This window comes from Panicum virgatum, chromosome 2K, assembly GCF_016808335.1.
Source record: "Panicum virgatum strain AP13 chromosome 2K, P.virgatum_v5, whole genome shotgun sequence".
Lineage (NCBI taxonomy): Eukaryota > Viridiplantae > Streptophyta > Magnoliopsida > Poales > Poaceae > Panicum > Panicum virgatum.
Genome location: NC_053137.1, coordinates 58,374,269 through 58,401,372, shown reverse-complemented (window position 1 = coordinate 58,401,372; position 27,104 = coordinate 58,374,269). Strand labels below are relative to the sequence as shown.

The 27,104-nt window shown below is 49.0% G+C and overlaps 3 protein-coding genes and 1 pseudogene across 3 annotated transcripts; 1 reads left to right on the top strand and 3 right to left on the bottom strand.

Moving 5' to 3' along the window:
• LOC120689696 (AAA-ATPase At3g50940-like) lies at window positions 1-2,557 on the bottom strand. Its single transcript, XM_039972066.1, has 3 exons — window positions 2,373-2,557; window positions 740-2,153; window positions 1-655 (listed from the first exon to the last, which is right to left on the bottom strand). Exons 2-3 carry the CDS (start codon window positions 1,796-1,798, stop codon window positions 251-253), a joined length of 1,464 nt encoding a protein of 487 aa, XP_039828000.1. The 5' UTR covers window positions 1,799-2,153; window positions 2,373-2,557; the 3' UTR covers window positions 1-250.
• A 4,471-nt stretch (window positions 2,558-7,028) lies between these two features.
• On the top strand, window positions 7,029-9,271 carry LOC120695509. Its single transcript, XM_039978738.1, has 7 exons — window positions 7,029-7,940; window positions 8,025-8,160; window positions 8,256-8,526; window positions 8,616-8,700; window positions 8,788-8,912; window positions 9,013-9,084; window positions 9,174-9,271. The coding sequence occupies exons 1-7, from the start codon at window positions 7,792-7,794 to the stop codon at window positions 9,269-9,271; spliced, it is 936 nt and encodes a 311-aa protein (XP_039834672.1). The 5' UTR covers window positions 7,029-7,791.
• Window positions 9,272-20,430: 11,159 nt separating this feature from the next.
• Window positions 20,431-22,679, bottom strand: LOC120689686 (annotated as a pseudogene).
• Window positions 22,680-24,342: 1,663 nt separating this feature from the next.
• Window positions 24,343-26,403, bottom strand: LOC120689680 (AAA-ATPase At3g50940-like). Its single transcript, XM_039972044.1, has 2 exons — window positions 25,179-26,403; window positions 24,343-24,979 (listed from the first exon to the last, which is right to left on the bottom strand). The coding sequence occupies exons 1-2, from the start codon at window positions 26,313-26,315 to the stop codon at window positions 24,548-24,550; spliced, it is 1,569 nt and encodes a 522-aa protein (XP_039827978.1). The 5' UTR covers window positions 26,316-26,403; the 3' UTR covers window positions 24,343-24,547.
• Window positions 26,404-27,104: the final 701 nt, after the last annotated feature.

The window sequence follows — 27,104 nt, the reverse complement described above, 5'->3', positions numbered from 1 at the left end:
TGAAAGAAAGCATCATGCTCATTTAGTCATTTGATCACCTTGATAGCACTCAACGGCCAGAACTTACGTTACAAATCCATCACCAAAAGTACCACGTCCATAATGCTCCAGAATGTGACTACATACAAAATGTTGACACCAGCATTAGCAAAGACGCAAGTTACACATCAGATAATTTGATGCTACAAAAAAAAAACTGATCAGCCCAAATCAGATAATTTCTTCGCTAACTTGCTGGTTCTTGATGCTTTCATGCGACTGATGGGCTAATTGCCTTCACCAATTTCTTCTCTCCGAGGAAGGTCGCGATACCCTGGAGCGCGGCGTCGGCGTCCTCGCTGCGCAGCAGCATCTCCGACACCTCGGCCGGCGTCACCTCCACGGCCGCGAGCAGCGCCTGTATCTCCGGGAACAGCGGGTGGTCGTCGACGAGGAAGTAGTTCTTGGCCAGCGTCTTGAAGGCCTCCCAGCCGCAGAAGCCCATGTAGACATGCATGTCCATGCGCCCCGGCCGGAGCAGCGCCGGATCGAGACGGTCCTTGTAGTTGGTGGTGAAGACGATGATGCGCTCCTCGCCGCTCGTCGACCACAAGCCGTCGATGAAGTTGAGCAGCCCGGACAGAGTTATGTTTTGCTGCTGCTGCTGCGGCTGTGGCTGCTTGATCGAGCTCCCCATGTTAGCAATTCATGGTCAGAAGTTAACTAACAGAATTCAAAATTTTATTTCTGCTTAGCGTACCATGCCCCAGGGATCTGGTATGCTCTCTTCCTCAGATTCATCATCATCCGACAGAGCGTCGCCTGCCTGACCTTTGCCAGCATCGCGCGACGCGGAGGTGAAGCAGCAGTCGATGTCCTCGATGACGAGGATGGACCTGTTGGTCATGGTGTTGAGCAGCCGCTGCAGCACCGTGTTGCCGCGCACCTCGGAGAGGTCGAGGTCGTAGAGGTTGAAGCGGAGGTAGTTGGCCATGGCGGCGACGAGGCTGGACTTGCCGGTGCCGGGCGGGCCGTAGAGCAGGTACCCGCGCTTCCACGCCTTGCCGATCCGGCGGTAGTAGTCCCTCCGCTTGAGGAAGCGGTCGAGGTCGGCGACGACGGATCTCTTCAGCTCCGGCTCCATGGCGAGCGTGTCGAACGTGGCCGGGTGGTGGTGGTTGATGCCCTGCCAGTGCGACCCCTCGTTCATGTATATCCTGAGCGCGCGGTCCTGGCGGCGCTCCTCCTCCACCGACGCCGCGATGAAGGAGAAGTAGCTGCCCAGCGCCTTGTCCGTGTGCTCGGCGTCGAAGCTGAGCTCCAGCGACTCGGACAGGGCGGCGCTCCGGCCCTCCCCCGCGACGGACGCCCACGTGAACTCGACGCCCTCGAAGACGTCGGTCATGGAGTCGCCGTGCTCCATGGAGAGGACCCTCCTGGCGCCGGAGACGCCGCCGCTGAGGCAGAGGCGGCGCATGGAGTGCGGGTCGATCCGGGAGGCGAGGTACTGGCGCACCTCGTCGTAGAGCCCGCCGCGGTCGCCGTCGTGGCACGCCGGCCCCGCGGCGCGCTTGATGACGAGGGTGCGGCGCTCCGCGCGCGGGGCCTCGAGGCGGGCGCGGAGGAGGGACGCGGCCCAGCTCGCCGCGGCGCGCAGGTCGTGGGGGAGGAGCTCCCGCGCCATGCCGCGCGCCAGCACGACGTACGCGGTCGCCGTGGCCGCCGTCGCCACCGCCTTCCGGTACGCGTCCACCGCTTTCGCGTAGGACGGCGCCGCCGCCGCCACGGCGGCCGACGAGGCGGAGAGATCCGTCGCCATCGCCCCCCGCTCGAGCGGCTGCAAAGCTGCGGCGGCGCGCGATTAAGGTTAGGTTTTTGGCAGGGGAGACCGTGCGTGTTCTGTTTGCAGGATCTATATATCAGGTTTGGAAATTAATCTTGAATTTAAGAAAGAGTTTGCACTCGATCTGCCTCCGCCTTCGGATTTTTTAAGACAAAAAGGAGGGTTTATGTTATGAAGTGCCTGGAATCCGGCGGTGGTCGGTGATGCGATTGTCCGTATTGTAGAGGAGATGGACTCCTGTGCTTCAATTCAACTTCAAGTAAAATTTGTTTGTTTTTGGACCGTAAAAGCTGAGCCAGCATTCGTACTTTTCAACGTCACAGTGCGATATCTGAAAGCAAAAGAACACAACAAAACAGAAAAAGGTAAGCTGCCGCAGAGAAATTGTTTGTTTTCCAATTTCCGTTCTTTCAAAAATTGTGTGTTGTGTTTCTGCCTTTAGTGTTCTTTTTTTTTTGAAAGACATGCCTTTGGTGTTCTAGCGAGGGGGAATTTAGCAGGTGGGTCTATTCATTGCATATGTGAAAAATCAATGCCACATCGCGCGTACCATGCTTTTTCTCCGGCGAGCTCTGGGGCGGCGCGGCGGCTCTGGCGGCGTAGGAGGCGGAGGAAGGCGGCTCCAGCAGGAAAGGTAGAGAAAGACAGTGGAGGACGGCGAGGGAGGCGAAGGAAGCCAGTGGATAGCGGCGGCCGCGAAGGAGATGGAGGAAGGCGGCTGCGACGGCTGGGGAGGCGGAGGTATGCGGCAAATAGACCCCATTACGAGGGTGACCCTCGTGGCATGGCTGGTTCTTGTATTTGCCTTGTTCCATCCGACTAAACTCATTATCCAGATAGTAACATTGAAAAGTGGACCTAATCTCTTATCAAGCTGGCATAGTTGGTCGATCGATGGCGACACATTGGTGTTCTCGGATCTTGTTAGCAGGTAGGATCTCTTTTGACAATCGGAAGGGTATTATTGTATAGGAACTCCAATGGGGTTATGACAGTTCCTAGCATTAGCAGTAGCAGCAGCTTTCTTTTTCGTTAAAACGCATGATGAAGAGGAAACTACAGCAAATTGCAACAGGGAGAAGGGACCCTGACCTGGAGAAAAGCTGATGCTGGTACGGTTGCTGGCTGGCTCCGTCGGAGACACGAGACAGTGGCCGGAGCCCGGAGATGGTCTCAGCTCCTCAAGCTTTCCATCCACCATGAAAAAAAGGTACCGGCGACCAGGTCAATTGGCCGTGCCACCGAGAAGCCTGCCATTGCACGGGCTGGCTAGCTTTGGAGTCTGTCTGGACCAGGGTTTACCTTTTCGTTTTTTTACCGAATGCCGTCAACTGCCGGAAACGAAATTTCGGCTGAAATTTCGCCAAATTTCGCTAATTCCGAACGGAAAGAGAATTCAAATTCAAAAACGAAATTTCGATGAATTCCGACCGAAATTCGGTGATTTTCGACCGGAAAATAATGTCAGTTGTGATTTTCCTACTGTTTCCGAGGTCAAATGAAAAACTTTTGAATACCAACTTTGTTCAGTTTTTCGAGATCTACAACTTTTGTTTCAGGAACTTTTTCATTTGAACAATGGTTTCAAAGTTATTTAATTATTTCAAAAACTACCAATTAAAAGTCTGGTCATTTCATGTGACAACTTCCATTTTCTCTCTTATTCCTCAACTAGACTTTTATTATTCTTGTTATTGCGGATATGCCTATAAAATTTCAGGGACATTGGTTGATCCAATTGAAAGTTGTTTTAAATCCAGAACAAACATAATTTGATTTGGTTATCAATTCATGTGACAGTGTTTGAATTTTTTTTTGATTCAATTTGTATAGAGAATTGTTAAACCATTCTGAAAGGTGTGCTTTCCTACTTCGTTACCTCTCATGCCAACTTTCAACTATAAATTCTACCTCATTAGACAACAAATAACTTTGTTTTTCAACTAAAATGCAATTTTAGCCTAGCAAATGATCTTAGATTTGAGTGTGTTCTAGTCCTATTTGCTCAGAAGAACACCTAGTTTTTTATCATATTTTTTTCCGAATTTTTTATAAATATTTTTAAATTTTTAAATTTGAAAACAGAAATGGCGAAAAGTACCGAAATTCTTTTCCTGGTGTATAGCGAAAACGAAAAAAATACCAAAATTTCGGCGAAATTCGACCGAAAATGTTAACCCTGGTCTGGACTGCAGTGGAGGCTATAGCCGTAGTCTGGTTGCAGCAGGCATAAAACAAGACGAAGACGCATCTGGGGTCCCTGCTGCTTCAAGCTGCTTTTGCCACTTTGCAGTTTGCAGTCGAGGCAAACGGATGCGGAGGCGGAGAAGGGGACGGCGAGGGAGAAGGGAGATGGTGAAGGCTAAGCTTCAGAGGGGAGGGGAGGAGGCCATGACGATCTCGGCGGGGAGGACGGCGCAGGAGGAGATGAGCGAAAGCGAATGGAATTGGATGGCTGGCTGTGGTCAATCTCTACTCCTATAATGCGGCAGTGGTTCGTGCGTCGCTCCTCCCCGCACCCCGCCGCGTGGGCCGGACGAAGCCCACTCCCGGCCCACACAACCGGTCGCTCGCCTCGCCTCCTCCGCTGTCGCCCCCCCGCATCTAGCTCTCCCTCGCGCCGACGACTCGCCCGGTCACCCCTCGCCCGCCACACCGCCCCTCGCCGTCCCTCGCTGTGCCGCGCCGCCGCCTCGCCCCTCGCCCGCCGCGCCGCCCCTCGCCGTCCCTCGCCCCCCCGCATCTAGCTCTCCCTCGCGCCGACGACTCGCCCGGTCACCCCTCGCCCGCCACACCGCCCCTCGCCGTCCCTCGCTGTGCCGCGCCGCCGCCTCGCCCCTCGCCCGCCGCGCCGCCCCTCGCCGTCCCTCGCCTCGGATCTGAACCGCTCCTCGCGCTCGCCGACGCCTTACCACTCCCGCGCCCCACCGTACCTCGCCCACTGCGCAGCGGCTCGCCGTTCCTCGCCGGCCGGGATTCGACCACCATGGCACGGATCCGGCACGAGGAGGCTGCCAGCGCCAGCTCCCGCGCTAGCTCCCGCGCCAGCGCCCGCTCCCGCGCCAATTACAGCTCCCCCACCACACGTCGCCCCCCACGTTGTTGGCAACCGCCGCCTTTACCGTGAGCCACGACCGTGAGCCACGACCGAGCGCACCCGCGAGCCGCGACAAGCCGCAGCACTACTCAGTGTTCCCATGCTCCTCCGTCGCACACACGAAAGGTGCAGTTTCTCTCTTGCTTCTGTTCTCGTTCCCCCTCCCATGGTGGCGGCAGCTAAAGCTTTGTTCCTGTTTATTCTTGATAGTCGTTCATCGGTGTGTCGCCTGCCCTCTTGGGATTGCCTGCTGCGTTGAGCAGGTGCCCCAGTTTCCCTGTCGCTTCTGTTCTGGTTCCCTCTCCCATGATGGCGGCAGCTAATGCTTTGTTCTCTGTTGATTCTTGATAGTGTGGTGCTTCGTTCATCGGTGTGTCCTCTTGTGATTGCCTGCTACGTTGAGAAGCTAACATCCAGGTGCCCAGTTTCTCTGCTTCGTTGCTTAATTGATCCTGTGTGCATGCTATGATGCATACAAAAGCTCAGTTTCTCTGCTTGCTTGCTTAATTGATCCTGGTGTTTTTATGACCATGCTCTCTAAAAATTCACTAATTTTCTATCAGTTGCATAACCTTGACAATCTCAGGAAGAACCCAATAGCTGGTTTAAGACATATACCATGCTGATTGATCTAACTATAAACAAGAAAAATCCTGAAGGGAACTCCAGAAAAATAGCGCCTACCTGCAGCAATGCCAACTGAGCTGACAATGTTGTGGCTTCAGTTTGCAGAGTTTGAACCTTGCGCTCGAGTTCAGCAATATAGCGCATCTTCCTTTCCTTCGATCTTGCAGCAGATTGTCTATTAGCCCAAATCACCATAGCATGCTTATTCACGACATAAAATTCACTTTATCTTGAAGAATGATGCATCCTGAAATAAGGCAAAAGAAGGACTTAGGACTCTGAGACTGAGGAAGCAGATACTACCTGCGCGTTTTCAGTAATATGGTCCAAACTATCCTATTAAAAGGTTTTATCCCTCAACAGTGTAAATAAGAAAAGAAAATAGTATGGAAGCTAAATATAAGTTGTAATAAACATCAGCTAGGGCAGCTCAGTTGCATGAAAAACATAACTGAAGAAAGTGCTACAGCCATTATGATTCTGGGAACAGGAAAAGCAGAGCTTAGGAAATTGAATTTCAAACATCATACATTCTGCAACTTAGGTAATAGCATACATATGTAATGGTAACTTACACGCGTGCCTCGAGTATTTGTTTGCAATATCTAGCACACAAAATGCATGAGCAGTAATACATCGAAGCACCATCAGAACACATTACCTAATTCTACAGATATATTTATGTTGCTAGATGCAAAATAAACTCTGAATGCTTAAACATATGTATCATGGTCTCCAATATTTATTCAATGGAGTACAAATTTTCTTGATTTTGCCACAAGTGCTCGATCAGGTCCGCTTGAAGCTGAATGTGTGTTTCCTTGCTCTTGATATTTTTGTAATTCTGAATGAAAGCATCAAGTTCAGGTGCAGCATCATGGGAAACTGTCACCCTTTCTCCCATATCTTCGTAGTTGCATACATATTGGCCCTTGAAGTGAAATGATAAAACAGATAATACAGTCATCCAAGGGAAACCTGATCAACCAAACTGAAGATAATACAGTCATCCAAGGGAAACCTGACCAACCAAACTGATTTGCATGTAAAAAGACTATATATAGAACAAACATTAAGCTCTGAGAATCAGACATTTCACCCTCAATACTATTTGTGCAAAGCAAAGCCCAATACAGTCTTTGCATCTAAGAATCAGATCCTTAGCTAAAGTTCACTGTGCAATTTCCCCTCAGTAATACGTGACTGCAATAAGATCAGTTTCTCTGCTTGCATATTGCCTGAATGCTTTGTCCAATATTAACTGTGTGAAATGCATGATTCTTGATGTTAAATGCCAGCATTAGTTCCGTTTTTCGACCTGCAATGAACTAGCTGCATGTAGTGTATGTAACTGAAGAAAGTGCTACAGCCATTATGATTCTGGGAACAGGAAAAGCAGAGCTTAGGAAATTGAATTTCAAACATCATACATTCTGCAACTTAGGTAATAGCATACATATGTAATGGTAACTTACACGCGTGCCTCGAGTATTTGTTTGCAATATCTAGCACACAAAATGCATGAGCAGTAATACATCGAAGCACCATCAGAACACATTACCTAATTCTACAGATATATTTATGTTGCTAGATGCAAAATAAACTCTGAATGCTTAAACATATGTATCATGGTCTCCAATATTTATTCAATGGAGTACAAATTTTCTTGATTTTGCCACAAGTGCTCGATCAGGTCCGCTTGAAGCTGAATGTGTGTTTCCTTGCTCTTGATATTTTTGTAATTCTGAATGAAAGCATCAAGTTCAGGTGCAGCATCATGGGAAACTGTCACCCTTTCTCCCATATCTTCGTAGTTGCATACATATTGGCCCTTGAAGTGAAATGATAAAACAGATAATACAGTCATCCAAGGGAAACCTGACCAACCAAACTGAAGATAATATAGTCATCCAAGGGAAACCTGACCAACCAAACTGATTTGCATGTAAAAAGACTATATATAGAACAAACATTAAGCTCTGAGAATCAGACATTTCACCCTCAATACTATTTGTGCAAAGCAAAGCCCAATACAGTCTTTGCATCTAAGAATCAGATCCTTAGCTAAAGTTCACTGTGCAATTTCCCCTCAGTAATACGTGACTGCAATAAGATCAGTTTCTCTGCTTGCATATTGCCTGAATGCTTTGTCCAATATTAACTGTGTGAAATGCATGATTCTTGATGTTAAATGCCAGCATTAGTTCCGTTTTTCGACCTGCAATGAACTAGCTGCATGTAGTGTATGTTTAAGGTTAGTTCCATACAATATACCAAAATCGGTGAAACACCTGCTTCACCCCATTTTATATTTAGTTTGATGGCACCACTTCGCCTTGGTGGAAGTAAGAGGACATATGCGGAGTATGCAGAGCCAAATCCAGCAACGGATTGGTGAGTTTAGTTACACTAATCAGAACACCTAAGATACACACCGATGATATATATATAGCAACCTAAAACGTGTGTCGCTTACAGCTTAAAGTTGTTCGATGATGTTGACGATTCTCGAGGTCTACCTCAGACTTGGACTATAATTGTAAGGATAGATGTTAAATTCCCTATGGAGCCTAGGTATCATGATAAGCAACACTTCATCCTTGTCGACACCACTGTAAGTCACTACAAAGGCTAAAAATAAATTGTATCATTAAGTCGTTTTAGGCATAGTTATCTCGCTCACTTCTCCTGTACTGGGTAACTCTATAGGGTTCCAAAATTGAAGCAATTTCATATGGCAATAACGTCCATCGATTTGACACACTACTTCAGCAAGGATGCAAGTACATTTTGAAAGATGTAGTTTTTGGGCCAAACTGGGGGGGCCTTGAATTCAGAAATATTGGGCATCGGTTTGAGGTGACATTGACCAGAAAAACTCGTGTTGAGCCATACACCTTACCACTTCAGTTCCCTCCCTGCCCAAAGCATCTTATGCCATTTCATGAAGTGATCCGACAACCCAACAAGACATTTGTAGGTACTGCTCCTAACCTACTTTGTTGTAATGGCTCTACAAATATCTTAATATCCATAGTCTTTAAGTTGATAAATTACTAAATGTTTCAGATGTTATGGGAATAGTTGTCCATATGGAGCCATTGGAGCATGTGGGCAATAGGCTATATAGAGAGGTTGTGTTAATGGATGCAAGGTATGCATTCAAATCGGTACTACAACAATATGTTATATATTCACAGCTCACCACTAAAGGGTTTTAATTGATATGCTAAATTTCTAGGTGGCACCTTATTATTGTTGGGATTTGGAGTGACCTCTTCTGCCGGAATTTTCAACGATGGTACAAAGCTAGAGATGAAAAGGAAATTATAATTGCCACTATGCTGCGACGAAACTCTACACACAGTAATTCCTGATCAAATATACCTCTACCTGATCAAATATACATCAGTCATATCTTCAATTTAACTAACCCTACCCTAACTCTACCCTATTTAACCAACAGGATGCTTGGAGAGCTCAGACCACACATCACTGGACTTCAACCCAAGACATCACACATGGCATCAACTAGCAAGTGAGAAACTGCTACATCCTAAGCTAAATAACAGTTTCATCTGTTAATGCACACATATAGACTAAAACAATATATCTTGTAAATTGCAGCTGTTCGGCGAATAATGATGGAAAGGCAGAATCTTCGCTTCATTAACAGATATCTTGAAGCAAGATGGGCATACTTGGCGACCGTGTTACCACACTGATCGTTCTGGGAATCAAGGAAAATTAGATGTAGGGTCATTAGGAAGTGTTTCTAGATTGGTTGTCACTAGACTATTTATCACTGCTATGTTTTCGAAATTTGTATTAATGTTACCAGAAGCAGAAATATGTGGTCATTTTTATTCCTTCCGGATGAAACACTAGACTATTTATCACTGCTTATGGGGGAAGTATGCTATTGACATTCGGTTTCTGCAAGAGATAAGGATATAGACTTACATGATGTGCTCATCTCTTGACACCCAATGCTGAAAGAAAGGCAAGTAATACAAATCTCTTTTACAAAAGTTATGAACAATTCGCAGTTAGCCCTATAGATATTGCTGAAGACATAATCTTATTATGATATTCTTTTACTGAGAAATATGCAATGTGGTGCCCTTAATTTCATTTTTCTGGAGAAATGATTTCCTCTTCATGTTATCTACTAGCTTATATGGGTCCTTAACTTGCAATCAAATATTGTGCTGATAACCTTTGTGTTGTGACAGTATCATGGTTCTTAGTTGTTACTCTAACCTTATCATGATGCCATCTTTTCAGAGAACAGATAAGTATTTAGGCAGTATTGAAACCTGAAACAAAGTGGATAAATAACTTAATGAAGCCCTGAATGAGTTTGGAATGCCATGGCACATACGTTTGCACACTAAGAATAACCATTTTCTCTTAATATTTCCATGCGTTGCATTGGTACACAAAGCGCTAAAAATCCTACCAAGTATAACCTTGGGCATGTAGGACAGTGATTAATGGGGCTCATGGATTCTAGGTGGTCCTATCCTTTGGGAAGGAATGGACACCGAAATGCCATCATATCTCACTTAAAAAATGCTCGGCCAACTCTATGGCTGTTAATACAGCAATAAATACTCCTGCTGATCTCTGGTGATGGAATTGAGATTAGAGTATAATGTCTAATGAAATTAGAGTATAATTCCTAATCTTGGGACTGAAGCATTGAGATGCAAGAATTATCGATATGATACTTCCTAATTGTAGTCCTGATGAAACACTCCCACTGGCTAAAATTAGTAGCTGGATACTCAATCACTTAGCACATAAATGATTGGTGGGTGGTCATAGAAAGTAAATACGTGAAAGAAAGGAAAATTGTTCTTTTTGTGGTTAGATTTGTAGACACGTGAACGATGATTCAATGCGAATCACGCACATATCAAAATTTTCTTTGATCCTGCAGATGAACTCATCAACTGCACTAGGATTTCTCTCTTTTCTGCTACTGGGCTGGACTTCCTTACAATGAAATTACCGATCGATCAGATATTCTGATTAAATTAACTGCTTGTTTGATTAAAAATTAGCCTGGCCAAAGTAGTGATCTCTTATAGAAATATGTGGTCATTTTTATTCCTTCCGGATGTAGCTCAGCAAGTCTCAGTCTGTACCATCTTAAGGGTGAACGCCATTCCAGAAAGAAATATTCTCTGCTCAAGTTGTATTCAAACAAATCACTAGCCTGAACATTGTATGTAATATCCTCTCATGCAAATGTATTCTTTTCTGGCTATCTGATGAGCCATGTACAAGTTTCAGTTTGTACAATGTATATTCTCTGCGCGCTCAGTGAAAAAGCGACAAATTGTGGTGTATATGCAATGGCTAAGCTACTAAAAAGTATTGGCGTATGACAACATCCAGTCGGGATTGAGGCAGATTGCTAAAAATAATAATTAATGTATTTTGCTAAAAAATAACTCACCAAAAAGGAAATCATCCTGAAAGTGAATAAAAATATGAATATCCAAAGATGATGACCTAATACAAAACAGAACAATAACAAAGGCCTGCCAAGCAGCATTGTCCCCAATGAAATACCTGTGAAATCCTCAGAGTCAAATAAAATACATCAACAGGTACTTTGTGGTCCCATTGTCTTGATAAGCGGAGAACAGCTTTCGCTACGGCAAGCCTCAAATGGGCCTTATCAGCAGCAAGATAAAATATTATACGGTGCGGAATGTTTACATTGCAATTAAAGGGCATGTATCTACTGGCCGTGCCCCATCGCTGCCGGTAGAGGGGGTCGGACTCGCCCGACCCCTGCGACAAAGGGTCCGGCTCGCCCAACCCCTGCAGAGGGGGTCCGGCTCGCCCGACCCCTATGGAGGGGTCAGCCTGGCTCGACATCTGCGAAGAGGGTCCGGCTCGCCCGACCCCTGCAAGGGGGTCGGACTCGCCCGACCTCCACATGAGATGTCAGTCTGAGGACTGTTTTGCAAAATGACCGAGAAAGCACGATCTCGGCCGTCCGCCCGGCCGATCGGACGGCCGGGAACGACCGATGATGTGGCCACGCTGGGAGGCCTTCTTTTGGTGCGGAAATCGTATATAGAGATAAGCTGCAAAATTCTGTAATATGCTCCATTCGATTTAGGTTAAAAATATTTTGCAGTATAATACTTTTGCTATGCAGTTCGTGCCATAGTTCAAGTGCATGGATGAATTTTGGAATTAAGCTCTAGCTTTATATTCTGAATAGTGTGTTACAAATGCCTTACTTGTTAGGTCTAGAGGCTACAATGTCGGGAGATCCGAACCACCCAAGAAGAAATGGAAAAGAAAGTATGAATTTGTAACTTGTTAGTTAAATTTTCTTTTGATTTTGATTACAAAATTCAATCAATGGATGTATACATGTAAGGTGTTCATTTCATTTATTTATTATTTATACAAGTTATGAATATACAAATGAAGCGAAAGAGAGTTGAAAGTATGCGGACGCGTCAAGTCTCTACCGGGCTTTCGATTCGAGATCCATCATGTGTCACGCAAGAAAGTTCATCAGAAGATGATGACCATCCATGTGGACTACCTCCCTCAGTTTTGAGCCCTTGCCAAAGTACCCTCACGTCTACACATGTTGAACAAGGCCAAAGCTCTACGGGTACTTCATATAATTAATTAAAATAAGTGGCTGATTTGTAAACAATAGTCGTATGAAACATATAATCATTACTCCAATTCTTTTTACTTTTCAGCACGTCCTACCCTTATGGAGCAGCAAAATCCATCACGAATATCTCGAGCAAGCACTCGTGGTAGAGCAACATATCGTGCAGAGACAAGAAGGGAACGTGAAAGAGCACGTCGTGCAAGCATGACACCTGAACAAGTTGCAAGCAGACGCGCGCGCGCCAGAGAACGGTATGCAAATGAGAGACCAGAACAAAGGCTAGCGAGACAAGTTCGAAGATACCCAAGAGCGGCGGCTAGATGCACCACACATGTTCCTAACTTTTCTGTTGTAACAAATTTCAATGGCACTAATGATGCCGCTGTGGTGGGCTCAAACAACCTTGAGTTTGGTGACATCGTATACCAGAACCTACCTGAAAGCACTCATATGTTGAAGTCGGTGCCAGACTGCTGCCATTGCGGTGCAAAGAGGTTTGAATATGAGCCGTTGGGATTTTGTTGCCGAGATGGGAAGGTCAAGATTGAGATGCCTGAGCCGCCTGAAGAGCTTCGACTGTTGTATACCAGCCAGGACCCAAACTCACAACATTTCCAAGATCATACAAGATGGTTCAATGGACATTTTTCGTTCACAACCTTTGCTTGTGATTACGACCAAAACCTTGCAAGCGCAAGAGATGGAGTATATACCTTCAAAGCGAATGGACAAATTTACCACAACCTACACTCCTTTGGAAAAAGAGATGAGAATTCAAGCCACTTGCAACTATACTTCTACGATGATGACCCCAGCCTTTCACATCGTTTTCGAAAGGCTCGATTTGAGTTGTTCCAAGCAAGAGACCGTTCTATCATTGCGAGTTTGGTGGATATACTAAGAGCCAACCCTTACTCTGAAACATTTAGGAGCTTAGGACAGGTCGAGAACATGGATGAGTGTCGTATTTTCCTTAATACTGACTACAAACTAGACCAGAGAACCTACAATGCACCATTGACGTCAGAGGTGGCCGCTGTATGGGTTGAGGGGAATGAGATTTACCAACATATTGACCGTGGCATAACCCTGTTTGGCAACGATAACAGATGTTACTCCATCAAGCCTCATCATGGATGTTATGACCCTTTGTCATACCCTCTCTTCTTTCCTAGGGGCGAGCTTGGGTGGCATCCAGAAATACCAAAGGTTGGTGTTAATCCTAGCCAGGTCATTAGGCCGTCCACACAACCTGACAATCCAGGTACGTTATGTGATAAATTGCCTTATTTTTTCGGATGATTTCAACTCTTGATCCGATCCAATAATTAACTAACCGCATGCATCTTTTATCATTAACAGACACTAATAGCCAGTTGTGCGTCACGATGCGCGAATACTATTGCTACAAATTCCAGATGCGCCGTGGTATATTCAACACCATCTTGCATGGTAAGCGTCTATTCCAGCAGTTCGCTGTGGATACATATATCAAGCTTGAAACAACACGGCTCAACTATATCCTTCACAACCAATCGAGAATACGAGCTGATCTGTACCAGGGCTTAGTTGACACTTTATGTGCTGGTGAGGTTCGAGCACGTAGAGTTGGCAAAAGATGGGTGCTACCGGCATCATTTATTGGTGGAGGAAGGGATATGAGAGGGATATGAGACGGAGATACATGGATGCTATGGCCTTGGTGCAAAAGTATGGAAAACCAGATTTTTTTCTCACTATGACTTGTAATCCTAACTGGGAAGAAATAGTTAGAGAGCTTGAACCGGGCCAGACACCACAGGACCGACCGGATCTTGTTGTGCGAGTATTTAAAGCCAAATTAGAAGACCTCAAACACCAGCTATTCCATAAACACATCCTTGGGGTTGTGGCAGCACAAGTTCATGTCATTGAGTTCCAGAAAAGGGGTTTGCCACATGCACACTTCCTCCTTATCATGCAATCCCCCTACAAACTAACAAGCCCAGAACAGTACGATGCTGTTATCTCGGCGGAGCTTCCAAATAAGGACAAGTATCCCCAGCTTCGTGAAATGGTTGCCAAACACATGATGCATGGGCCATGTGGTTCTTTAAATAGACGTAGCCCCTGTATGAGAGATGGTCAATGCAAGTGCCATTATCCACGCCAGTTTCAGACCACAACTCTCCAAGGGAAGGACTCTTACCCAATATATAGAAGAAGGGAGGATGGAGAGACAGAATTAGTTAGAGGACATGACATGGACAATAGGTGGGTCGTGCCTTATTGTCCGAAGCTATTGAGAAGGTATGATTGTCACTTGAATGTTGAGGTTTGCTCGAGCATTCAAGCTGTGAAATACCTTTACAAGTACATCTATAAGGGCCACGATAGGGCATCCGTGTCTGTAAATGATGCAGATGGCAATCAGGAGATTAACGAGATAGAAAATTTCAGAGATGCTAGATGGGTGGGCCCCCAGGAGGCATTATGGAGAATATATGGGTTTGATCTAAATGGTATCTCACCCCCCGTTCTACAGCTACAACTTCATCTTCCAGGCATGCATCTTGTTTCCTACAATGAGAATGCCGATGTGCGTAATGTTTTGGAAGCACAGGGTGTTGAGAAATCAATGTTAACTCAGTTCTTTAAGGCAAACCAAGAATTCCCATGGGCTCGAACCCTACTATATAGAGAGTTTCCAGAACATGCAGTTTGGGAGAGTAGGCCGAAGAAATGGAAACCAAGACAGCAGCGAACACAGGTTGGACGGATCATTTCTGCACATCCTGCTGAGGGGGAGAGATATTATCTAAGAGTGTTGCTGAACCACATACGAGGACCGACTTCATACGAACATCTAAGATCATTTGAAGGAATTGTCTATCCTACCTTCCGAGAGGCTGCTGAGAAAAGAGGTCTTATTGAGGCAGATAGTAGCATCGATGAATGCTTGACTGAGGCTGAAGTTTTCCATATGCCTTCATCTCTCCGAAGGTTGTTTGCTACGATTTTGGTCTTCTGTGAGCCTAGCAATGTGCGAGGTCTCTGGGATAAGCACTTACAAGCAATGTCTGATGACTTCCAGCGGGGCCAAAGCGATTCAAATGCAGTACAACAGATGGTGTTGATAGATATTAGAAATATCCTCCAGTCGATGGGTAAGGATATAACATTATTCCCTCTTCCAGAGATTTCTGGCTCAAATGACGACATGTCTGGTGTGGTACGGGAAATATTTGAGGAGACCAATATTGAATTAGACAATGAACACCTATCAGCTGTGTCATACCTCAATCGTGAACAAAGGCAAGCTTATGACACTATATTAGCATCCGTCGATAGTGGTACTGGAGGTGTTTTCTTTGTTGACGGCCCCGGAGGAACAGGAAAGACATTCCTATACAATGCAATGCTAGCCAGAGTTCGGAGCAATGGAAATATAGCGATAGCTACTGCAACGTCCGGTGTAGCTGCTTCCATCATGCCTGGAGGTAGAACTGCACATTCAAGATTCAAAATTCCACTTAGCATACAAGACGGTGGTGTGTGTAACTTTACCAAGCAAAGTGGGATGGCAACACTTCTTCGTCGTGCTTCACTTATATTGTGGGATGAAGCCACGATGACAAAAAGACAAGCAATTGAGGCACTTGATAAGAGCATGAGAGACATCATGGATAAGCCTGGTTTACCGTTTGGTGGAAAGACGATTGTCTTTGGAGGTGACTTTTAGACAGGTGCTTCCGGTCGTACGGAAGGGTACAAGGGCACAAATAATTAACTCAACGCTGCGTAGATCTTACCTATGGGACTACATGCATCAGTTGAGGCTTGTGCAGAATATGAGGGCTCAGTCAGATCCTTGGTTTTCAGATTACTTGTTGCGCATCGGAAATGGTGTTGAGGAAACCATTGATCAGGACTACGTAAGGCTACCTAGCGATATATGTGTCCCTTACACCGGTGAAGAATCTAACATCAATGACCTCATTGATGTGGTTTTCCCAATGCTAGAGGAAAACATGACAAATTCAAACTACATCACATCACGAGCTATTCTATCAACTAGGAATGAGAACGTCGATGGCATAAACATGAAGCTCATCGAACGCTTCCCAGGACAGCAAATGATCTATCACAGCTTTGATTGTGCAGTTGATGATCCAAACAATCACTACCCATCTGAGTTCTTGAATTCTTTGACACCGAATGGTTTGCCGCCTCACATCCTAAAGCTTAAGGTTAATTGTCCAGTGATATTGCTCAGGAATCTTGACCCACCAAATGGCTTGTGTAATGGAACGAGGTTGGTGGTGCGAGCATTTCAGAGGAACACCATCGATGCAGAGATAGTGCTGGGTCAACACGCGGGAAAGCGAGTCTTCCTCCCACGCATACCTTTATGTCCTTCGGATGATGAAATGTTCCCATTTAGGTTCAAGAGGAAACAGTTCCCTGTTAGAGTGAGCTTTGCAATGACTATCAATAAAGCTCAGGGGCAAACGATCCCTCATGTTGGAGTCTACCTCCCTAACCCGGTGTTCTCACACGGACAGCTATATGTCGCTATGTCACGAGCTACAGCCAGAAGCAGACTCAAAGTTCTCGCTGCAACGACTAATGATGAGATTAGCGAATTAGATGGCACACTTACCAAGAACATCGTCTACAAAGAAGTGCTCACTTCCTAGATCTTTGGAACGTTTACATCCATGTTTAGTTTTTTTATTTGTAATTACTAGCTACGAACGTTTGTGTTTTCCATTGTCCTGTTAATTTCTTGAACTGGTGGCAATACTAATTATCTTTGTCTTAATGTTATCGCAATATGTCTATACCGCATGTCAACAAATAACGACTTTTTACATACATCGCATTGTAACAAAGGACCCGTAGCAACGCACGGGCACTCTACTAGTAAATTTTTGATATGACCCCCTACCTGGATCGCGATTAATATTAATATTGGATAAGAAATTTACTTATACACCTCTAAATTGGATCGTGATCCGAATATTTGCAGGAAAAAAAGCCCTAGAACGAACCCACAATTTTGCAGCAACTACCCTGCCGGCGCAAGGGCATCAGTTCAGATTGCCGTGTGCCCGTGTCAGTTCAGACTTCAAACGGCGGCAAGGCGTGGCGACTTTCACCTTACATGATTTACCATTTAACAAGGATGCTCGATCGAAGCATGCTTCTGCGCGTAGAAAAAACGTTGCACCCTTGCGCGCCTAAATCGAGGTAGACGGCAACACGTCGGGCGATCTCGTCTCCTGTGATCCGATGCTTATATACGGTGATCATCACTTCATCAGGTAGCCGGTGATGACAGTAGTACAATGCGAGTTCGCCGTCAGAGTATGCAAATGTGTATTGGATGGCAGGAAAAACTGCCGGCGTGCCTGGTGCCCTGGTGAGATAGCTTGAGCTTAGCTGCGAGGAGGGGCAATAATTTCATTCAGATTTCGTTTTTCAGAGATGACGGCATCTTTGCTTATTTCTGGGATTACTGCAGTTCATAAAAAATAAATCTTATAAATATCGTTCGGCGTGGTGTTAAAGTTAAAATGTTCATCGTGTCGACGCAGCCGTGTGGGAAGTGGCTACAGTACCTTCTCATTCTGCCCCCATGGTAGTGTATTGCCGTAGTGGGAGCCATCGCCCATCGGCGTATCCTCTGGCCTCTGCCAAGGCCGGCCATCCACGCCCTTGTCCCCATTTGGCCACTGGAGAGCATCTACGCCCGACGGCCAGGCACGGCCGTACCGGTACGGGTTCTGGCAACGAGAGCCGGCCGGATCAGCAGCAAGCATCATGGACGCCGTGGATACCCCGGTCGCCTCCGCTCGTCAGGCAAACACGACGGCTCACCGCTTTGCCGTCACGGGCGGGAGGGAGGAAGACGAGCTACCGGTAGGCATTCCCCGGAACCGCACGGCGCGGCACCGACGACGGGTAGAGGACAAAAGGAATCGATCGATACGCGATACTACCCTGCCATTGCCAGTGCCACTGATGCGGCCACCAGCCAGAGCAGCGCGGGGGCGGGACGCGATGCCTCTACGCGCCCAAGAACTGGCGTGTGTTGCCAGCCAAACGATTCTGATTCGGGTCGGAGCTGACAGAGCTGAGAGCCTGAGATTCCGAGAGGATCGGAAGAAAGAAGAAGATGCATTTGCTTTGCAGTTTTTTCAGTCACGGGGGGAGCGGGTGAGAAGGGATGCTGCTCGGGGTCACAGAGTCCACCTGTTGCACCACTCTTTTGGTCTAATTGTACGGCCCAACAAATCAATCCACTTGTAGGTTTATTTTTAGAATTTTTTATTATACAACAAAAATTATTCGACATAGCATATAATTGAGTACCGATAATATAAATTGTTCATAAATTAAAATTATTCGACATATACTAAATGAACTAAATGATCAATATATCAAAGTGGGTATATCAAAGTGGAGGGAGAAGCTAGACTGGTGAGTGGGCCAATTTTTGGGCTGTTTGGCCCATTTTTAGAAGGGAGGTGGGATGAATGTTATTTCCTCATTTTTTTAATATATATATATGATTATACATATAAATATTAGGTGGGCCCGCCCCTGCCTGCTTTGCAGTTCGGAGGAGACGGCACCATGGGCTTGGCGGAGCTAGCAGACGAGTCTATTATACTGCAGCAGTCTAATTCTTTCATCCAGCCATATTGCAGTTTGTTAAAACACCACAAGACACATAAACGGCCAAATTATCAGTGAAATTGAACATAGCTACCGCGAGTCTGCTTTTGATTTGAAACAGGATATTCGCTTCGTTTATGTATATATAGCTAACAGCTTTTACTTTTCTGTTGCAAGTTTCGGCTATTTTCCTTAGAAATACATGAGCAAACATCTACGGAGTATTCTTGCATTAGTTTGATTTTTTTATACAAGAGACAACTCCTCTAGCTCTTTGTTTTTTTCTTGGGAAAAAATATCAGAGTGCTAGTGCATACCCAATTTGAAGTTTGCCTTAATGAACAGCGGTGCGTGAAGTTGGCATAGTAAACTAGGCTCATAGAAAAATGAAATGTAAGATTTTTGTCAGCATGAAGGACATAGAGGTCCCTTCCAAAAAAAATGAAGGACACAGAGGGAGGTCAATACTATCGTTTCACTAAGCAGCTACTACTTTTACATCATGAAGTGTTGTTGTTATGCCCTCGCAATATTTTGTTATTTTATATACAAATTAATGGATATTGTATTTGGATGGGACAATAAAAAGAACAACGAACAACTTAATGTAAAGGTTTGTGACTACTTCTGAATGTGTGAGATTGTTATAAGAAACCATCAATATATTTTATTGTTAAAAAATAGCGCCCTTATTAGTACAGGCTACGAACTAGTATATACTAGTGATTGACGCGCGCCAAAGCGCGCGGAGTCCACAACATGTAGAAAAAAAATAAAAGGAAAGGCGCTAAAAGAATCCTGAAAGGAAAATAAAGAGCAATCTGAAGGATAAACTGCAATACGTAAAGAAGCAAACATAAAGAAGCAGTATTCGACAGAGCAGGCAAGACTCGACACAGGAAGAAACAAATCAAGTAGATAAAAGCTCGACATCTACACGCGCATCAGAGAAAGAAAGAGGATACTAGCAGAGCTAGCGGCAACGAGCAGGAAGCATCTACTCCTTCGAAAACCTGGGATCGGAAAAGCGGACAGGGACATACTCCGTACAAAGAAGGAAAAAAATCAAATAAACAAATACGATGAGCATAAGGAGGGAGCGCTTACAAAAGAATAATTAAACAAAGAAAATTAGTTCAAGCAGCGGTTGCGAGAACGACCAGTCGCACGTGACCCGCGCAGTGGCGAAAGGAAGAGCAAAGAGAACATCAAATCTTAGCCTATTTTTTTTTTGACAAATCAAATCTTAGCCTTGAAGCGGCGGACCAGGGAGGACATCAAAGAGACGAAGGGGCGGAGCAAACCAAAACCAGGGAGGACCTTGAATACGCAAAGGGAGGCAGCCGGCGGCCAGGGAAGCACGCTACATTCTCGAAAAGGATTAAACTGAACCGTGAACCTTTCGATAATGAAGCACGCTACATTCTCGAAAAGGATTAAACAGTGAGGTCGGGCTTTCAACATTTAAGGGGAAATTACAGAAACAACCCGGTAAGCAACTTGTATTTTGAGATTTCACTCATACTATATATAAATCTTTTTGCTGCAACGCACTGAAACTCAGCCAACATGGAGTTGAATGCTTAGAGAAGCAATGTTCAAACAAATTTCACTCACCTAATACAGAGGTCCATTTCCAAAATGGAGGAAAACCTATCCATTTTCACCACGCAAAATATGACCCAAATCCATCGGTCACATCAAAGAAGGCCTGCAAGATGCCACATCATGATTTGGGCCCAGAACATCTGCCCTGTATGCACCAGATGTACAACAGTGACCACCAGCAAAGTTTTACAATCAGACTACATGACATTCAGTTTTGTGAAACAAAAATAGTGAAGCAGATCATCTTGTTTCTTATCCAAGTTCCCGATAAATCTTCATGCTTCATTCATGCCTGGCCTGCTTCTCCAGTTTGCTTCCCCTGCTTCTTCTCCTGAAGGAGCTCCGTGAGTCCCTGCAGCGCGACGTCGGCGTCCTTGCTCCGCAGCAGCATCTCCGACACCTCGGCCGGCGTCACCTCCACCTCCGCGAGCAGCGCCTGTATCTCCGGGAACAGCGCGTGGTCGTCGACGAGGAAGTAGTTCCCGGCCAGCGTCCTGAAGGCCTCCCAGCCGCAGTAGCCCATGTAGATGTGCATGTCCATGCGCCCCGGCCGGAGCAGCGCCGGGTCGAGGCGGTCCCTGTAGTTGGTGGTGAAGATGATGATGCGCTCCTCGCCGCTGGTCGACCACAGACCGTCGACGAAGTTGAGCAGCCCGGACAGTGTCATACCGTCTTCCTGGTGTCACTCTTAAGGCATTGCAAAGGTCAGACAAAGCTCGTGTTGTTCATGGACAATTCTGACGGTGAAGTAAAAAAAAATCACCTATGTCTACAAAAAGTCGTAAAATTCACAATGTTTTACCGTTGAGTGGTCTCTGTTTGGCGGCTCCGGGGCATCTGATGGGCGTTCATCAGCGTTTTGAGCAACGCCACTCCTGTCGAGGCCACCACGGCTTCTGGCGCTGCAGCAGCAGTCGATGTCCTCGATGACGAGGATGGACTTGTCGGGCATGGAGGTGAGCAGCCACTGCAGCGTAGAGTTGGACTTGACCTTGGAGAGATCGAGGTCGTAGAGGTTGAAGCGGAGGTAGTTGGCCATGGCGGCGACGAGGCTGGACTTGCCGGTGCCTGGCGGGCCGTACAGAAGGTACCCGCGCTTCCACGCCTTGCCGATCCGCCGGTAGTACTCCTTGCGCTTGAGGAAGCGCTCGAGGTCGGCGACGACGGATCGTTTCAGCTCCGGCTCCATGGCGACCGTGTCGAACGTGGCCGGGTGGTGGTAGCTGCTGCCGTGCCACGACCCGCCGTCGTCGCTCGAGAAGATCTGCAGGGTGCGCTCCCGGCGCCGCGCCTCCTCCACGGTGGCCGTGATGAACGGGACGTACCTGCCGAGCACCATGTCCGTGTGCTCCGCGTCGAAGGTGAGCTCCAGAGACGCCGCCTGCTTGTACTGGCCCTCGCCGTCCGTCATGGACGCCCACGTGAATTTCACGCCCTCGAAGACGTCGTCCATCGAGTCGCCGACCTCCATGGACAGGACCAGCTGCCCGCCGCCTCCTCCTTTGTCGCCGCCGCTGCCGCCGCCGCCGTCGCCGTCGCCGTAGTCGTAGTCGTAGCGGTCGTCGTCGCCGCCGCCGCGGTGGCGGCGGCGCCCGAGGCACAGCCGTGGCATGGCGTGCGGGTCGACCTTGGTGGCCAGGTAGTCGCGCGCGTCGTTGAAGAGCGAGTTGTCGCCGCGGCCGCTGTCCTCGTACCGCCTGATGACGAACGTGCGGCGCCGCCGCGGCCCGCGCGCCCCGGCAGCGCCGCGCAGCAGGAAGGACGCGGCCCAGCGCGCCGCGTCGCGGAGCTCGTCCGGGAGCAGCTCCCGCGCCAGGCCACGCGCCAGCACGGCGTACGCGGTCACCGTGGCGGCCGTGGCCGCCGCCTTCTTTTAGGCCTCCACCGCCTTCCCGTAGGACGGCGACGAAGACGCCGCCGCCGCCGCTACCGTCGACAGATCCATCCCCAAGATGCTCCGCGAGGGCAAAATCACAGACCAACGCTGTTTATATAGAGGCAATCTCAAGAGTTACAACCTATTACAACTCGGTCTCATTGTTCGAGCTAATCTATCTCTATTACAAACCGATGAGGGCTCGATGCAAGGTAGGCATGAGTTGTAACACTGCGAACTGCGAGGTCGTCGTCTCCCTCGCCTACACCCAGCCATATATAGGAGTACTGATAACTGATGCGTCTGCTAGGACAATACTTTTACTTCCTAGGGAAGCAACCAGGAACAAGAACATTGTGGGGGGGGGGGGGGGGGGGGGATGCACAACATTGGAGCCACGCATCCGACGCGGTGATTTGTTGCCAGCCACGACAATTGGCATTTGGCAAGGAGCTGGTAAACCTGCTTGGCTGGATTGCCCGTTGTCTACTTGTCTTTAGTCGGGAGCATCATAATTGCCTGCCTCCACTACCGTTACTGCTCAGTTGACACCAAACTTAAGGAGTAAGGAACAGAGGCGTTGGGGGAAAAATAAATTATGATATTCTCAATAGATTTGAAGCGTCCTATCATCAATCCAGTAAATATAATCAATATAAACATCGAATCTATTGTACCATTTTCTAAAGAATTACGCACCAGTGCTATTATAAATAAAATTGTACATAAAAAAACTCCGCCAGTAGGGGACAAGCCAACCCAGGGAATTTTTTTTAACCCCAGCCTAAAATTCGCTTCCACCGAAAGTTGAACTCAAGATCCAAGGGTGCCGCTGGAGCGACCGGACCAAAGCACCCTTTGGCAATAAAATATTACATAAGACTAACGCTGAAATCTATATCTACATTACGCAGTACATAGTAATCTAAATAAGTACTACTCCTAAATCTAAAGCTGCTACAAGAACACGGCCAGTGAACTAATATTTATGCCTCTCAAAATTATTAGCAGCTACAAGAACACGGTTAATGAACATAGTGACTAAAACCATGGAATTCAATCGAACTACAAATGCGAACACCAATGCCATTGAGGTCAACAGCATCGGATTCATTTCGAGGCAGCTAGGTGTTTAGCCTTAGTGCGACGTCATTGAGCAGTAGTTCACCTGGCGGAGGAGGCGGGCACAACGGCGAAGCGGCGGCAATCGTGGACCGCGCCAAGCAGCGATGCCGGCAGGGCAGATGCGTGCGAGAGCCTGTGTCTCTTCTCCTCGTCTTTCCCCTCTTCCTGCCGCGCCGCCTGATCTGGCCTTCCCCCGGTGCGGTGCCCCTGTGCGCGCCACCTTCTCCTCCGGCAGCCGGCAGGACACCAAACCCCCTTGGCCGTTGCCACCGGCGTTCCTCGCTCCAAGGCGTTGCTGGAGTCTTCCTGACGGAGTCCGTGAAACGTTGAGCTCGTTTCAGGACGCGGCGACCGAGCGCCACGCCACAGCTCAATCTATGTTGGTTGGGTCAGCATTGGACTGGATCAAAGGTCACCACCAGTCCACAAAATCACCATGCAAAGCGCCATCATTGTTGGTAATCCTTGCATGTGTTAGTTACCAGTGCATGTTTCCTTTCCGTTTTGCATGCGCCGGTCTGTGGCTGCCGGGCGCGTAGGAGAGGGCGTGGCCGAGATTAGCTCGCCCACGACCCTGGCTGTTCGGATGAGATCGCGGCATCGTGAAAGCGTGGGGATGGACACGTTCGAGCGCCGTGTGCGGGCGACCATCCGAGAGCTTTGCTCGTTGTAATTCTGTTCAGTAAAAGGAAGACAGAGTCCAGAAAAGCGGCTGCTCCAGAGCTGCACAAAACTCCTGTGTGTTGAGATTGTCTTTGGGATCGTGCTTGTGAGCTCGCCGGCCGCCAAGAACGCCGGGAGAACAATGACAATCATCAGATGAAACAAGGCCCAAACAGTGCCGCATATAGCGATTAGGATTTAGGAGTCAGGACACAGCGCATCATCATCATCTGTCACTACGATACAACGATAGCCATGCGTAAACCAGCACACTCCAGCGGTGTCTAGCAGCAACGTGACAAGTCTGACCATATGACATTGCACATTTGCGAACACAAAATACTAATAGAGAAGCTTGCGGCTCATGCATCTTGCTCCCTTCCCTAGCAAATTCTCCCTTGTAGTTCATGCCTTCCCTGCGTCTGCTTCTTCTTCCCTCAGCTGCATCGCTCCAGGCACCGCCTGCTGCTGCTTCTTCCCCTCGAGGAACTCCTTGAGCCCCCGGAGCGCGACGCCGGCGTCGTCGCTCCGCAGCAGCATCTCCGACACGGCGGCCGGCGCCACCTCCACCTCCGCGAGTAGCGCCTGTATCTCCGGGAACAGCGGGTGGTCGTCGACGAGGAAGTAGTTCCTGGCCAGCGTCCTGAACGCCTCCCAGCCGCAGTAGCCCATGTGGACGTGCATGTCCATGCGCCCCGGCCGGAGCAGCGCCGGGTCGAGGCGGTCCTTGTAGTTGGTAGTGAAGACGATGATGCGCTCCTCGCCGCTCGTCGACCACAGCCCGTCGATGAAGTTGAGCAGCCCGGACAGGGTGATGCCGCCCTCCGCGGCAGGTCCCTAGACGTTGTTCATTCAGGAACGGAGTCATCAGAGTTGGCTCTCGAGCCGTGCTCCATTGTTAGTTACCAAAGTCAGTGTCATGCAGAAACTGACATAATTCATACAACAGTTAAAGCTGTTTATGTACTGATGAATTACTGATCGTGAACGACGCCGTGGGACTTGGTTCAGAATTCAGAGACTGTTTGTTGCTTACCTGATCGTTCTTTGATTTGGGTTTGATTTTGGATTTGGCCGGAGGTAGGGGAGCTTCCGAATCCGACGCGGTGCCGTTGCCGATTTCGTCGTCGCCGCCACTGTCTCTGGTACGCGCCGGCGCCATGCCATCTTCCCTCGACATGGCGTCGCAGCAGCAGTCGATGTCCTCGATGACGAGGATGGACCTGTTGGACATGCCGACGAGCAGCCACTGCAGCGAGTTGTTCATGCTCACGTGGGAGAGGTCGAGGTCGAAGAGGTCGTAGCGGAGGTGGTTGGCCATGGCGGCGACGAGGCTGGACTTGCCGGTGCCGGGCGGGCCGTGGAGCAGGTACCCGCGCTTCCAGGCCTTGCCGATGCGGCGGTAGTGGTCCCTCCTGCTGGCGAAGAGGTCGAGGTCGGCGACGATGGAGCGCTTGAGCTCCGGGTCCATGGCGAGCGTGTCGAACGTGGCCGGGTGGTGGTGGCTGACCCTGTACCAGACCCGGCCCTCGTTCATGCAGATCTTGAGCTCGCGGTCCCGCTGCTCCACCTCCTCGGCGGCCCCCATGACGAAGGGCACGTACCGGTCCATGGCGACGTCCGTGTGCTCGGCGTCGAAGCTGAGCTCCAGCACGAAGTCGCAGTCGCCGCCGGTGCCGGGCTCGCCCTTTCTGGCCTTCTTCTTGCCCCCGCCGCAGCTGGGCGCCTCGACGCAGGCCCAGCTGAACGGGACCCCCTCGAAGACGTCGACGGTGGAGTCCCCGGGCTCGAGGAAGAGGACCCTCCGCCAGCCGGCGCCGCCGTCGCCGTCCCTGGCGCGGGCCAGCGTGAGGCCCAGCCGGCGCATGGCGCGCGGGTCGAGCCTGGAGGCCAGGTACGTCCGCGCGGCGTCGAAGAGGAGGTTGTCCTCGCGCCCGCCGGCGCCGCCCGCCTGCTGGCTCCGGACGACGAGCGTGCGGCGCTCCCTCCGGCGCGCGCCGAGGCGCGCGCTCAGCGCCGACGCGGCCCAGCGCGCCGCGGCGCGGAGCTCGGGCGGGAGGAGCTCCCGCCCCATCCCGCGCGCCATGACCGCGTACGCCGCCGCCGAGGCCGCTGTGGCCAGCGCCTTCCGGTACGCGTCCACCGCCTGCCCTCCCACAACCGAGGGCTCCATCCCCGCCAGCCGCCTGCCGCCTGCCGCCGCCGCTGCGAGCGGTTCTTGCCTGCCTCTCTCTAGGTGCTAGCCGCTCGCGTCCGCGCACAACATGTCGTCTCGGGCGCTCCGCTCTGTGGGAGGGTGCCAAGCCTTTTCCGTTTATGGCAGCAACATCTTTTTCTGTGTGCTTTTGGGGCCCTTGCTCTGGACTTGAGGATGGGGGTTGCCGGATAGGCCTGGGCATTCGGGAGGAACCGAACCGATCGGTTCGGTTCCTCGGTTCCAACAGAAATTCGGTTCAAAGAAAATAGGAACCGATCGGTTCTTTTCAGAGATAGGAACCGAGGAAATTCGGTTTCGGTTCTTTCGGTTCGGTTCCGGTTCTAACCGAAATAACCGACATTCCCAACATAGAAAAAATGGATTCCGGGCGGAGGGGCCGCCGCGGGCTCGCGGCGCCGGCGAGCCACACACGCGCTGGCCGCGAGCCTGCTGGGGCCCTGGGATGGCCGCCGCCGCTGCGCACACACTGGATCCGCGCGCTCCGGGAAAAGAGGATGATAGAGGATGTGCGCCGCTGGGATTGGGGATAGGAGGTGCGAGCGGCCAAGACGTCGTCCTCTGCCTCCTCCGCTGCGAGACCTGCCGCCGCGAGCTCCCGGCTGGCCGTGTCAGGGAGCGGCGGCGCATGCCTCTGGCCCGGCTGCGGGCGGCCAGAGGCGGCTCCAGGTCGACGGTGCCGGCCACCGCGCTGGCCATGGGGCGGAGAGGCGGGTGGCGGAGGCTCAACGCAGGGCCTGCCGGCCT